The sequence below is a fragment of the Camellia sinensis genome, chromosome 12 (genome assembly GCF_055761805.1).
Source record: "Camellia sinensis isolate YWXY chromosome 12, ASM5576180v1, whole genome shotgun sequence".
NCBI classification, from domain to species: Eukaryota; Viridiplantae; Streptophyta; class Magnoliopsida; order Ericales; family Theaceae; genus Camellia; species Camellia sinensis.
This window is the reverse complement of record NC_138972.1, coordinates 161,458,458-161,473,253: the sequence shown is the minus strand read 5'-3', so window position 1 is coordinate 161,473,253 and position 14,796 is coordinate 161,458,458. Positions and strand designations below refer to the sequence as shown.

At 37.8% G+C, this 14,796-nt stretch overlaps 1 protein-coding gene across 1 annotated transcript; it reads left to right on the top strand.

Annotated features, from left to right (window-relative positions):
• The first annotated feature begins 8,259 nt into the window (after positions 1-8,259).
• Positions 8,260-9,253, top strand: LOC145804023 (uncharacterized). The gene is made up of 3 exons (XM_082897435.1): positions 8,260-8,610; positions 8,696-8,756; positions 8,850-9,253. Exons 1-3 carry the CDS (start codon positions 8,260-8,262, stop codon positions 9,251-9,253), a joined length of 816 nt encoding a protein of 271 aa, XP_082753561.1.
• The last annotated feature ends 5,543 nt before the right edge of the window (positions 9,254-14,796 follow it).

The window sequence follows — 14,796 nt, the reverse complement described above, 5'->3', positions numbered from 1 at the left end:
AAGGAAGAATTTATGATCTTGTTTGGTTTGGTTTTGGGTGATGAATTTTATGAAGAAATTTTCCGGAAAGAGTTTAGAAATTTTTGGAGTTTGTTTGGTTGTATATTTTGAAAATATTTTTGAAGTATGAGAGTTCAGAAAATTTTGGAAATTTTTGGAAATAGTTTTCAAGTATGAGGGTAGGAGATAAAAAGTAGTTTTGGAAATTTTTTTCGAAAGTTATTAAACTAAATGCAATTTTATGAAATTTAATTTGATTGAAATATTTTAGAGAATTACTTTCTTTCTTTCTTATTTATTTATTTATTTTTTCGGGAATTCTTCTTGGAAATTTGATGTATAATCCTTTATGAAATTTTTAGAGTTAGAGTAGTTGATATCACATTTAATTTTTTTATTATATTTATGTTCAATGAATGATTTTATGTATTTTTCAGCAATTATTTGATTTTATGTATTTTTTTATTATATAATTTTATGTTTAATCATATATTATATTCTGTGATTTTAGAATATTTTTTGGGCTGCGTTGTGTAAAAAATGTGCTATAAAATTTTATATCATAAAATAGCAAACGACATTTTCAAATATTCAGAAATAATTATTATAATGTTTGTTAGGAAAGAATATTATTGTAAATGATTTCAGAATTGCTATTCTAAAAATTAGAAGTTCAACAGATTGTTATATGTGTTAGGATCAAACACACCCAGAAAATTATCTCACACACACAGAGAACACAATATTTACGTGGTTCGGCCCAATGCCTACATCCACGGACAGAAATGAGAAGTTTCATTAAAATGGAGCAAAAATACAAATACAGAGGAGGAGATGAAACTCACTCAACTCACAGCTCTCACTCTCCAATTTCTGATGATACAAACCCTTCCTCACTCATCTCAATTTATAACCAAGAGAGGAGGAGTAGGTGAAGAGATAGCCATAATTGGCCAAGGTGGTGCCACCCTCACTATCTTCCTTTAGTGAGTTGGTGTTGGCCTCCACCAGCTTCTTTTACCACATGGTGCCACCCACACCATGTGGACGGTGGGCTCCTTACCATGTGGGTAGTGGATGGAGCCAACAATTCTCCCCCTCCATGCCCACATGGACAACTGACTTCTCACTTGAAGTCCATCCCGCTCAGATGCTTGCAAACTTCCAGTTTGTCTCTCGAGACCACCTTTGTAAGCATGTCAGCTGGATTCTTATCTGTGTGGATCTTGATCAGTTCTAATAACTGCTTGTCCATCACTTCGCGTATCCAATGATACCGAACATCAATGTGCTTTGTGCGAGAATGGTACATCGAATTCTTGCTCAGGTCTATGGCACTCTGACTATCACAATGTACCGTGAACTTTTCTTGCTTTAATCCCAACTCTTGGAGAAACCGCTTCAACCACAACATCTCTTTCCCAGCTTCCGCTGCGGCAATATACTTTGCCTCTGTTGTGGATAAAGCAACACATTTCTGCAGCTTGGACTGCCAAGACACAGCTCCCCCTGCGAAAGTGAACAGAAATCCTGATGTAGATTTCCTACCATCAAGATCGCCTGCCATATCTGAATCAGTATAGCCTTCCAAGACTGGTTTAGCATCTCTAAAGCACAAACACATTTTTGCTGTGCCCTTGAGGTATCTCAGAATCCACTTGACGGCTTCCCAATGCTCTTTTCCTGGATTGGAAAGGAATTTGTTTACAACTCCAACCGCATGAGCAATATCTGGTCGGGTGGACACCATTGCATACATCAAACTCCCTACAGCGGATGAGTAGGGAATCGCCTCCATCTCTTGTCTTTCCTTCGTAGAGGAGGGACAAGAATTCTTGCTTAGCTTGAAATGATTAGCCAGCGGAGTACTGACTGGCTTGGCATCTTTCATGTTGAACTTCTCAATCACTCGTTCAACGTACTTCTCCTGTGACAGCCACAACTTCTTGGCTTTCCTGTCACGCACAATATTCATGCCCAAAATTTGCTGTGCAGGGCCTAGGTCCTTCATGTCAAAGGACTGTAATAACTCCTTCTTCAGTGATCTGATTGTTGTGGCATCTTGTCCAACGATCAATATGTCATCAACATAGAGCAGAAGTATGATAAAGTTTCCACCGGGAAATGTCCTGACATAAACACACTGGTCTGCAGCAGTTCTCTTGTACTCATGACCTACCATGAATGAGTCAAACTTCTTGTACCACTGTCTCGGCGCTTGTTTGAGGCCGTAGAGACTCTTCTTCAATCTGCAGACTAAGTTTTCTTTCCCTTTGACTTCAAAACCTTCTGGCTGCTCCATGTAAATTTCTTCCTTCAGATCACCATGGAGAAATGCTGTCTTCACATCCATTTGTTCAAGTTCCAAATTCAAACTAGCTGCTAGTCCCAAAACTACTCGAATGGATGTCATTTTCACAACTGGCGAGAAGATTTCATCAAAATCAATACCTTTCTTCTGCCCAAAACCTTTGACAACCAATTGAGCCTTATACTTGACTAGCTTTCCGCTGCCATCTTTCTTCAACTTGAACACCCATTTGTTCTGCAATGCTTTTCGACCCTGGAGAAGTTTCACCAAATCATAAGTCTGATTCTTCTGCAAGGATTGCATCTCTTCTTGCATAGCTTGTTGCCAGCTACTCTTCTCCTTATGATTTTGAGCTTCTTGAAAACTTTCTGGCTCCCCCTCATCAGTAAGCAAAATATACTCAGAAGTAGGGTATTTGGTTGACGGCTTAAATTCTCTTGTTGATCTTCGTAACTGTGGACCAACAGTCTCTGGTAGAGGAGGTTGTGGCTCCCCCTGCTCAACACCCTCTGCTTCTGGATCTTCTTCTTCTAGAAATCCATCCTACAACTCTACATCATTGACTGCATGCTGCGGTAACTCTTCTTCATTAGTGGCATGCTGTGATGGTGCAGGGTTTGGAATAATTTCTGAAACATCATCAACTTTGGGTTTGGCTGGTTGCCCAAAGTCTTCGAAGGTCTGGCCTTCTTGGAACACCACATCTCGGCTTCGAATGACCTTCTTGTTTTTCGGATCCCACAATCTGTATCCAAATTCTTCATCTCCATAGCCAATAAAGATGCATGGAGTGGCTTTGTCATCCAGCTTCTGTCTGTGCTCCTTGGATATATGTGCAAATGCTTTGCACCCAAACACTCTCAAGTGAGAGTAAGAGATCTCCCTTCCAGACCATACTTCTTCTGGAATCTGAAAATTCAGTGGAACTGATGGCGATCTGTTGATCAAATAGCAAGCAACACGAACAGCTTCTCCCCAAAATGGCTTTGGTAGCTTTGCCATTTTGAGCATACATATGACCTTCTCCACAATGGTTCGGTTCATTCTCTCGGCTATACCATTGTGTTGTGGGGTTCCAGGAACAGTCTTCTCATGCCGGATGCCGTGAGTAGCACAGTAGGCTTTAAATTCCTTTGACGTGTACTCGCCTCCATTGTCTGTTCGGAGACATTTCAGTTTCTTTCCAGTCTCCCTTTCCACCATAGCATGGAATGTCTGAAAATGCTGGAACACCTCAGCTTTGGTCTTTAAGACATAAACCCATACCTTCCGTGATGCATCATCAATGAATGTCAGAAAGTATTTTCTACCACCCAAAGATTCCACTTCAATGGGACCGCAAACATCAGAGTATACTCTGCTCAACAACTCTGATTGTCTTCTGGATGATGAATGGAAAGCGACTCTATGATGCTTCCCAAACAAGCAGTTGTCACAAGGATTTAATTTTGCATCTTTGGCAAAGGGAATAAGTGACTTCTTTGCCAAAATCTGTAACCCTTTCTCACTCATGTGACCCAGCCTTTTGTGCCACAAATTTGGTGACGTCTCATCTTCTGCCGCGTTGAGGCTATTTGAATTCACCTCCACATGAGTCTTGTATAGTGTGCCAATTGCCTGTCCTTTGGCTACCACGAGAGATCCCTTTTTCAACTTCCATATGCCTTTGCCAAAGTAGTTCTCATAGCCTTGTCGATCTAAGGCTATCCCTGAAATAAGATTTAGGCGTAAATCGGGAACATGCCTAACATCTTTCAACACCATCGTGCACCCAACTTTGGTTTGGATATTAACATCATCAATTCCCACAATTTTTGAAAAACTGGAGTTACCCATTTTCACTGTACCAAAATCTCCAGCTTGGTACGTACTGAAGAACTCCTTCTGGGATGTAGTGTGGTAGGAAGCTGCTGTATCTACCACCCACTCGGTGTCGTTGTCTGACATATGGAGGCATTCTTCTTCTTCAACAGAGAATAATGCAATATCCTCTGAGACAGAAACTGCAGTGGTCCCATCTTCGGTCTTTGGCTGTCTATTGCCTTGTTGTTGTTCTCCCTTCAAGGCATAACAATACTTCTTTATGTGACCCTCCTGGCCACAATGGTAACATTTGAACTTTGGCCGGCTCGTACCTTCTCTGGATTTCCCTCTGTCTTGAGATCTTCCTCGGTTGTGTCCTCTACTTTTGCTTCTTCCCCTGCCCCTGCCTCTACCTCTACTTTTATTTTCTGTGACGAGGGCATGGGATTGATCTCCACCCATTTCTTTCTTTCTTGCCTCTTCACTAAATAAAGCATCTATAACCATGCTCATGGTCAGTTTCCCTTCTGGGGCAGAGTTGCTGAGAGACACCACCAATGTCTCCCAACTGTCTGGCAAAGAACTGAGCAGCAATAGGGCCTGCATCTCATCATCTAACTCCATTTTGACAATTGTTAGTTGGTTCACCAAATTTTGAAACTCACTGGTATGTTCAGCAACAGAGATACCGCCTTTCAACTTCAAATTCACAAGTCTTCTCATCAGGAGGGCTTTGTTCCGAGCAGTCTTCGACTGGTACATGCCTTCTAACTTTGTCCAGAGAGCCCAGGCATCAGTCTCCGGGGTGACATGGTGGAAGACACTGTGATCAATCCATTGTCTGATTTGGCCAATGGTCTTTCGGTTCTTCCGCTTCCAGTCTTCGTCTTTTTCTGTTGGTGGTTTAACTCCATTAAGCTCAATGGGGTCAAACAAATCTCCGTAATACAAGACATCTTCCATTCTGGGCTTCCAAATGGCATAATTGGAAGCATTTAACTTTATCATGGAACCTGAAGTCGACGTTGGTTCCTCCATCATACAAAAAAGATCTGTTTGAAAAACAGGCTTTCCTGTGAAGTCCGGACTGCTCAAATTAGCCGAAAAGCACTTCGGATTGCTAAAATAAAAACTGTAAATTTTTGAAAACTTATTTGCAAAATCTGACCATACGAATGTGTCCGGAATACTCCAAATAGTCGGAAACCACTATTGGATCACCAAAAACGGACTCCAAATGGCTTCGATCTAGCCAAAACATTTTGTACGCCTCAGATCTGCGGTTGCACCATAGCCGCGTCGCATCGGATTTTTCTTCAGAGTGATGACGTGGCGAGGACGTGTCTGCCATGCGGCGATGACGTGTCTGCCACGTGGCGATGATTGGACGATGACGTGGCGACCACGTGGCAGCCCCTGGCTGACAACTGTGCCACGTGGTGATGACGTGGCAAGATGACGTGGCGCGCGTGTTGATGGCGCGTGTATGGCACGCGCTGTTCCCTCAGTCGTCGTCCTCCTTGCGCCGCGTGTGGGGCGCGTGGGTGAGATTGGGATCACGCGCCGGGTGCCTGTACGGCGCGTGTGGGCGCGTGACGCGACTGGGACTCACGCACCAACTTCCAGGGGCGCGTGAGGGCGCGTCCAGCCTTCGTTGGGTGTCTGCTTTATATTTCTGGACTCCTCTCATCGAGCCCTTGCTCCTAGTATGCTCAAAATCGAATTTCGAGCAATACGATTTCTAGGCAGTTTCGAAACAACACTCTGTTTTTCCGAAAAACGTACAACTTGGCTCTAATACCACTTTGTTAGGATCAAACACACCCAGAAAATTATCTCACACACACAGAGAACACAATATTTACGTGGTTCGGCCCAATGCCTACATCCACGGACAGAAATGAGAAGTTTCACTAAAATGGAGCAAAAATACAAATACAGAGGAGGAGATGAAACTCACTCAACTCATAGCTCTCACTCTCCAATTTCTGATGATACAAACCCTTCCTCACTCATCTCAATTTATAACCAAGAGAGGAGGAGTAGGTGAAGAGATAGCCATAATTGGCCAAGGTGGTGCCACCCTCACTATCTTCCTTTAGTGAGTTGGTGTTGGCCTCCACCAGCTTCTTTTACCACATGGTGCCACCCACACCATGTGGATGGTGGGCTCCTTACCATGTGGGTAGTGGATGGAGCCAACAATATGGTGAATTAAAGTAGTTAACTATGAAATAGAACATTTATTGTATAAAGTTGGCCCAATTATTTGTGTTTGTGCGTGGGAAAAATGTGAAATTGAGCAATTCAAAACTTATCTTTCTTCAAAGATGCTTCTAACACATGCTAAATACAATAATAGCTAACTAAAAACAAAACATTTCATAAAAGTGAGCAATTTACCTCTTTAAAAGACCCTGAATATTCTCTGCTTTGTTCTGCAATTGAGTCCTTTCTTCCATGGCCTCCATTGTTCTTGAGAGGCCGTTGCTTTGCTTTAGAAGCCTTCTTCCTATAAGACCGGAAAAACACGATTAATAATTCATTATTGTCCACTGTGTTTTGCAGATCACAGAAATTAGTTCTTCGTATCTGCATTGCCATTTATAATCTGTTTTTTGTACACAATTTTGGATATTTACATTTTGGTATTCAATGGAATTTCTTTCTTCCAATCATTTACTATTACTTGTGCTGACAACTCTGTTCTAATGGTTCCATTCAAATACATTTGAATTTAAATTCAAATGCCATAGACATAACAATGGACCAATTCAATTTTAGTGGAACATCCAAAGACACGTGGTAAACAATTGGATGTTGGACACAAATACCCAACATAGAGAATTATATGAAAGTGACATATTACCTAAGAAGCACGGACAATTATATGGAGGCGGCGTATTGCGTTGGACAATTGTGTTAGATCCTCTATAAAAAAACTCATAAAGACATGTCTGGCACTTCTTCAATGTGTTTTAATTAAAATTTTAAATTCATTCTATCGACTACTTTATCGACACTTCACTAACAATTCGGTGACACTACTTGAACCCTTCAGTCATGACCTATATAATGAATTTCTTTGTAGTAACAATGTTTTGCATTCTTCAAAATGCAACCTGTGTACTCTAATTATGTTTTGAAACATTTGTAAGACGAATACACCATGCGTATTTTAATGTCTACAATTGTTTAGCTTTCTTTACAATGCAATTGTTATATGAATCATATCTAAGACCATCTCCAACGGTTCACCAAACTTGACACCAAATTTAAATTTTGATGAAAAAGTTACTGTTTGGTGCTCCAACGGTTGCACCAAATCGATATCAAATCGAGAATTCACCAAATTTTTCATCAGAGTGAGAATAGGGAGAAGATTTCACCAAAACACTGTATGCGACCGTTAGGGGGACCAACCGGTCAACCAGCCGGTTGCCCGGCCGGTTGACTAACCGGTTTATCAAATCTGCGCGTGGTTGGTTTGAACTGTGGAGTGGTTGGTTTGAACTCCTATGGCCTGAACTGATGTGTTGCATGACCCTTGGGGATCAACCGGTCAACCAGCCGGTTGACCAACCGGTCGACCCGGTTGATCAATCTTGCAACAGTTTTGAACTAGTTTCAATAGGTTTCAACTGGTTGGTTTTAACAGGTTTGAACTGGTTTATTTTGAGATAGCTTATTTTGTGGATTATGAATAATTTGGAGGGTGATATAAAATTAAATTCCCTTCAAAATATTATTGAAATTATTACCTCTCATTTACATATTTCAGAACTAGCCGTTACAATAATAATTTACCGTTGGATGGACAGAGTATGGACAGAGTATTTTGAAAATTTACCATTGATGACGTGCTCTATAAAATATATCTGTTTTGTATATCAAGCTGACAGAATAATTTTTTTTTAGAATACCATTACATTATATGTTGTGAATTTTGTTTGTTTTGTGTCATTAGAAATTTTTTTCCTTGAAATTTTAATTTATATTATTTGATTCAATTATCTGATTCTCAGTTTGAGTGTATATCATTCTAATATTTTTTCAGTAAGTGTGCTGTATTTTTTCCAAACTATGGAAGATTTTGAAATGTTTGAGGAATCACAAATGTTGAGCAGAACACCGATATTAATTTTATGTCGCAATCTTCACGAGAGCAGAACACGCAGAACAGTAATAATCATTTTATTTTAGAAACTTCTCGTGTTTCTCGTGGTAAAGCATTCACAATTATAGAAGATAAAACTTTATGTAGATCTTGGTTAGCAGTCTCTCAAGATCCCAGTACTGGTAATAGTCAGAGTATGGCTATATTTTGGGAACGAGTACTTGTTTATTTTAATTCACAATTGAGCGGTGAATCAAATCGAAACTGTATTTCTTTGTCTCACCGTTGGTCTGGCATGCAAAAGGCAGTTAATAAATTCTGTGATTTTCTTGAACAAATTCAACTGAGGCAACAAAGTGGAACAACTAAGGCAGATATGGTAAAATTTATTTGTGTTATTAAATATCAATTTTCTTTTGTAAATGTATACTTGTTATTGAAATGTTTGTAATTTTTGTTTTTAGGTCGCTGAAGCGAAGCGGATGTATCATGCAATACAGAAAAAATACTTCACATTTGATACATGTTGGGATATTTTGCGCCGAAGTTGTAAATGAGATGAATGTCGATCACAACCCAAAAGAAGCACGCAACATGCTGATCCATGTTCGAATCCAGCAATTGAATATGAGGCATTTCAATCCAACCAGAATAATGCGGTGCACAAACAACCATCTAATACATCAACACGACCAATTGGTACTAAGGCAGCGAAAGAGAAGTTGAAGAATCAAACAACGCACGATAGTAGATTTGATGAAATGGCTGCCAATCAATCCAAAATTGTTGAAGTGTTATCAAGTATCTCTGCTAGAACTATTGAGCGAGATGAACAAAAGGCGATACACCGTGAGCAGAAGGCTGCAGAGCGTCGAAGAAGGGCTGAAGATAGGGAGGAACAACTAAAACTCCTATCTATGATGAATGAAAGAGAACAACTAAATGAAGATCATAAAATAATGTCAATGGACATGACAATTTTAAATCCTATGCAAAGGGCATACTACGAAGATCTTCAATGACAGATTTTATTTCGAACAACTTATAGATTGCCTTGAAAGGTTTTGTATTAGTGGGTTTCATCTATTGGTTTTATTATTTAAAAATATTGCATCTACCTTGTATTGGTTATTTTTATTGGTTTTATGAATTCTTGCCATGGATTTTTGCCATATTTCAAGTTCAATGCGTAATTGTTGCCCTGTTTTTTGCATAGGGAGATCTTTTGCCTGTAGTTCATGTGGTTTTTTTTTTTTTAATTCACCTCGTCTTCTTTAAAATGATCTTTCAAGTGAAGGCCATTGACTACTATAACATAATTTATACCAGAAAATCATAACAGAATAATGACATTTTTGTAACAGTTTCAGAATGTACATAATTATGTCCTTTGTCAAATAGGCATTAAAATGAAAAGTACAATATGAAGTCATAATAAGTGCATAGGTTTTAATTAAACTCGTACTCTTTAACAAATTCACCCAACAAAAGGTTGTTAAAATAACAAAATACAAAACAATACGAACGCATAATGTGAAACACATCAACAGTCATTATCTGGTGGTGGTGGTGGAGGAGGGAAGTAGTGATGGCATATGTCATCTACGCGATGCTCAATCATATCTATGTGATGCTCAATCGTATCTACGCGATGCTCAATGTCCATACGGAACTCACCAAATTGTTGAATTAATGAGTTCTGCGCAGTGGCAAATGTATCAAACTGAGTACCCAACGAATTGACCTGATTAGCCATTTGATGTTCCCATTGAACGCGTTGATTATAACGCTGTTCTTCCATGGCCAAAAAGTCAATCCAATATTAAGGTTGTTTAGTTGATGGCATCACATTGGCAAGAGGATCTTCTGGACCATCATCTGGTGGGACTTCATCTTCTGAATCTTCTGGAGCATTAACACTTCCTATTAAATTGGAGGCTGCACCAGCACGGGTCACAGTATACTGATTAATGGGTGAACGGATTTTCATCTCCATTTCATCTACAAGGCGAACCAGAAAATGTTTGAAATTTTTTGTCAACAGTGCCCCAAACAGTAATGACCGGCCCGTTAATTGACCTTGATTTGCGAATATCATTTCTTTCATAATTATGTAACATAAATCTAACTTATGGCCAACTTCAAAACAGTATAACAAATAGGCATTAAAATATGGGACCGCATCATGATGTACTTTTTTTGGAGTGACATTTTCTACAATCCACCGGTGGAGAATCCGAAGATAAGGTTTTAAATGTCTTGCTTGTAAACTAGTCCCAATAAATTTGTTCTGACAAATAGTAGTATATACATCAGTAGCATTACCAACAATATTAGCTAACTCAGCCTCAGTCTGAAAATGGATATTTTCATCACCTACCTCAACTCCAATAATGCTTGCCAAAGCAGGAATATCAAACTGTATATCATTTCCTTTCACATATGACAAAAGAGTAAAATTTCCATCTGTTTCCTGAGTAGCTCTTAGGTGAACATAAAATAGAGCTACCAGCCGTGGATATACCTTTTGGGGCAAATACATTAAATTTAGCCATCCCATTGCTTCAAGTTTACTAACTAATAGTGCATCATATTGAGGTGGCAGATTTACCCTCCTCTCTGTTACAATAGGTCGGCTGGAGAAGTTTGGAAAGGCTAGTTCATGACTTTCATTGAGAAAATCATCAGTAGGATATGACTGATTTTGAGGTTGCTGTTCTTCGCGTCGTGGAGGGTTGGAATTTTCACCAACTTGTGGTCTCCCTCTTTTAGTTTTAGGCATGCTGTCAATATCTGTTAAATTTGAATGAATATGTGTTACATATGAGAGCTGAATTACAGTTGGCTTGGTATTGTTCTGGTGTTTTAATATTACAAATGAATGTACTTATAATTCAAATTACATGTTCAATATACAGAAGTGTACTTAGTGCATATTACAGTGTTTTTAGTGCTTGATGTTACAGAAGTGTACTTAGTGCATATTACATGTTCAATATACAGAAGTGTACTTACATGTTCAATATTACAAATGAATGCACATTCATATGACAATGCATTTTACAGTGTTTTTAGTGCTTAGAATGGCACATTCATTTTTATATCATAGTGCTTTCATATGACAAGTAATTGCATATTACAGTGTTCTTAGTTGAAGTTATTTTTATACTTAAGTGCATACTAATTACAATATCATTTTCAGATTACATGTTCAATATAAAGAACTGCTTACTGAAACTATTTGAATGAATATGCCAGAAGTTAATTTTTAAAATATTGAACATGTTAATTTTTGAAATATTGAACATGAATATAGTTTGATTAAAACATTAATTTCATGCTATTCAAAAGGTTAATTTTTGAAATATTGAACATGAATATAGTTTGAACAAAGAAAGCATACAGTTCAACAAAAACAACATGCAGACAGAAAGCAAAAAAAAAAAAAAAAAACAAAGGCTCGGTTGACCAACCGGTTGCCCAACCGGTTGACCCGTGCCATTCATGCAACCTACTCTGTATTGGATGCTGCCTTGGATGCTGCCTTGTTGTTAATGTTCCTGGTGATGTTGCCTTTATTGATTCAGATGGTTTCCCTTGCTGATTCTGTGAATTCAAACTGACACTAGAGTGAATATGCAGAGTTTGGGATTAGAATTTGGTTAAGCCGAATTTGAAGGTAGTGGTGAAGGGAATACAGTGAACAAATACAGAGAGGCAATCTGTGGGCAGAGGTACTCAGTGAATAGAGTGAATTTTTTGATGGTAGGTTTGTATACAATCTTGAGCTCATATAGAGGGTGATTTATTGAGGCAGGTGGTGAGGAAATTAATACTCAACAACCGTATGCAGTGTGTAAAATGAGGCATGGTAGGTGGAATGAATTCAATGAATGATAGGTGCTATGTAAAATGGATGGTAGGTGGTTCAAACATGCAGTGTCTGCACAAATAATTGAAGACATTAGGGTTTAGTGTGTGCACAAATAATTGAAGACATTATAATAGAAGACAAATAATTGAAGGCATATGTTGTGTGCACAAATAATTGAAGACATATGTAATATGTTGAATGCATTTCAAGTGAGGATAAGTAATTGCAGACATTATATGTGGAAGACATTTATAAAATTAACACATTTTTAATTTAACACAATTCAGTCTTTGTTATATATTTAACACATATTTGAACACATCTATCATTTGTCATAACACATATTTATTAACACACTCTTTTTTAGCTCTTAACAAATTAACAAACTAACTCTTTTTTAACAAATTAACAAACTCTTAACACATATTTTGTAGCTCCACTTTTGTCACTTTTTGTCATATAACACATTTTTAACACATTCATTATGAATGCTCTAATATAAATGAATACACTAATTGATATATTAATTACTATATCTTGCATGACTGTATCGTTTGAGTGTGTCCATTTAAATTTCATACTTGGTAAGAACATCCCAGATTCTTTATTTTTTAGTTATCAATTAAAATTAAAATCACAGTATACAAAAAATTTTGCATAATATGTTAATCACACATATTGCTTCAACTATAAATCTCAAAATCTACAAAGGTTAATCAAATCACAGTTGATTTCGCAGAATTATAAAACTTCAAATGTATGCATCAATTACATTATCTAAAAAGAGAGGAGCAAAGATAACAACATTCAAACTTCTATCAAACAGGGAAGGGGTCAATGAGATAACTAAAGAACTAACTTCTTTTTTTTACATCCCAAACATTAAATAAAGATAATGAACAGGTTTAGATTGGTTAATATTACATGGCTTGGAATCCAGGCGGTTAATGTTACATGGCTTGGTTAATATTACATGGATTGGTTAATATTACTTCTATCAAACATGGATTGGTTAATATTACATGGCTTGGTTACTATTACATGGCTTTAGATTGGTTATTATTAACATTTTTAATTTTAAATGCATTGCAATAGACATTTACCATTTGTGGCACATCAACACTGAATTGAACACATTCATTAAGACATGATTATTAAATTTATTTAACTGAGTGAGACATGATTATTATCATTTGTAATTGTCATTAATCGAACACAGAACAATTGTGAATATTAAAGATTGGATCATTACAACAGCACATCATCACATAACTTCTGAATTACTTAGTTAATATAGGGCATCATAATGAAGATTACAAACAAGACAACCTTCCATTCCAAAACTATAAACAAAATTACATGTATTGATGTGGAGAATTTAGTGTTCACCATGAAGATGCCACATATGTTCTACTAAATCATTACGGAGGGCATGATATGCATCCTTATCTCTAATACCTAAATGATGAGACAAAAATAATTGGAAGTCATTGGTTAGAGTAGAATAAAGTTGCACTGGTGTGTTGGTTGATGAAATTTCATAATCGAAATCAAGGTGCTCCTTCCTTTCATCTTCGACAATCATATTATGTAATATAATGCAAGTCTTCATTATGTTGGCAAGAATTTTCGGATCCCAAAAACATACAGCACCACCTATAATTGCGAATCGAGATTGAAGGACTCCGAATGCCTGCTCTATATCTTTCCTGGCAGACTCTTGCATCATTGCAAAATGTTGTCTCTTTGCTCCTTGGGGAGAAGAAATTGTTTGAACCAGGGTTGCCCATTGAGGGTATATACCATCAGCAAGGTAATAACCCATATCGTAACTATGTCCATTAAGAGTGTAATGGACAGGGGGAGCTTTACCTTACGCAAGGTCAGAAAACAAAGGCGATCAGTCCAAGACATTTAAGTCATTGTGTGAGCCAGGCATTCCAAAAAATGCATGCCAAATCCATAAGTCATAAGATGCTATTGCTTCAAGAATAATGGTTGACTTTTTTTGATGGCCTACATATTGACCTTGCCATGCCTTTGGACAATTTTTCCACTCCCAATGCATACAATCTAAACTTCCCAACATACCAGGAAACCCCCGAACCTCCCCAATAGCAAGTAATCTAGCAATATCAGTTGGTGTCGGAGATCTCAGATATTCTACTCCAAAGATTTCAATCACTGAATTACAAAATTGTTGTAAACTTTGAATTGCAGTGCTTTCCCCGATACGTATGTAATCATCAACGGCATTTGCTGCAACACTATATGACAATATTCTCATCGCTGAAGTCATTTTTTGTAGGGGAGATAATCCAACTACATAAACTGCATCTTGTTTTTGAACAGAGTATGAATTGCGTGCTTGGATTGCATTCAAAATTCGCAGATACAAAGGACGACGCATTCGAAAACGTCTCCGAAATATTCTAGGTGAATACACTGGATTTACAACAAAATAATCTGCAAACAATCTATCATGACCCTGCCTTCTATTTCAGCGTATATACTTATGGCCTACAACAGAACCACCTATTTTCTTTGAGGTATCACTTGACAACAGAATCTGAAGCATACTACTATTATTCTACTTATAAGCTCCTAAAAGTGTGATGATATATTCCTCATCAGACTCATCATCAGAGGAAGAGGAAGAAGAAGAGGAGGATAAAAATGAAGTCAATATCA

What these genes read in the sequence shown, in the direction of transcription:
- LOC145804023 (XM_082897435.1), top strand. Translation starts at nt 8,260, where the DNA reads ATGTCGCAATCTTCACGAGAGCAGAACACGCAGAACAGTAATAATCAT. An exon ending in GAACAACTAAGGCAGATATG is followed by an intron (nt 8,611 to 8,695) that starts GTAAAATTTATT and finishes TTTTGTTTTTAG; the next exon opens with GTCGCTGAAGCGAAGCGGAT. An exon ending in ATACTTCACATTTGATACAT is followed by an intron (nt 8,757 to 8,849) that starts GTTGGGATATTT and finishes GTTCGAATCCAG; the next exon opens with CAATTGAATATGAGGCATTT.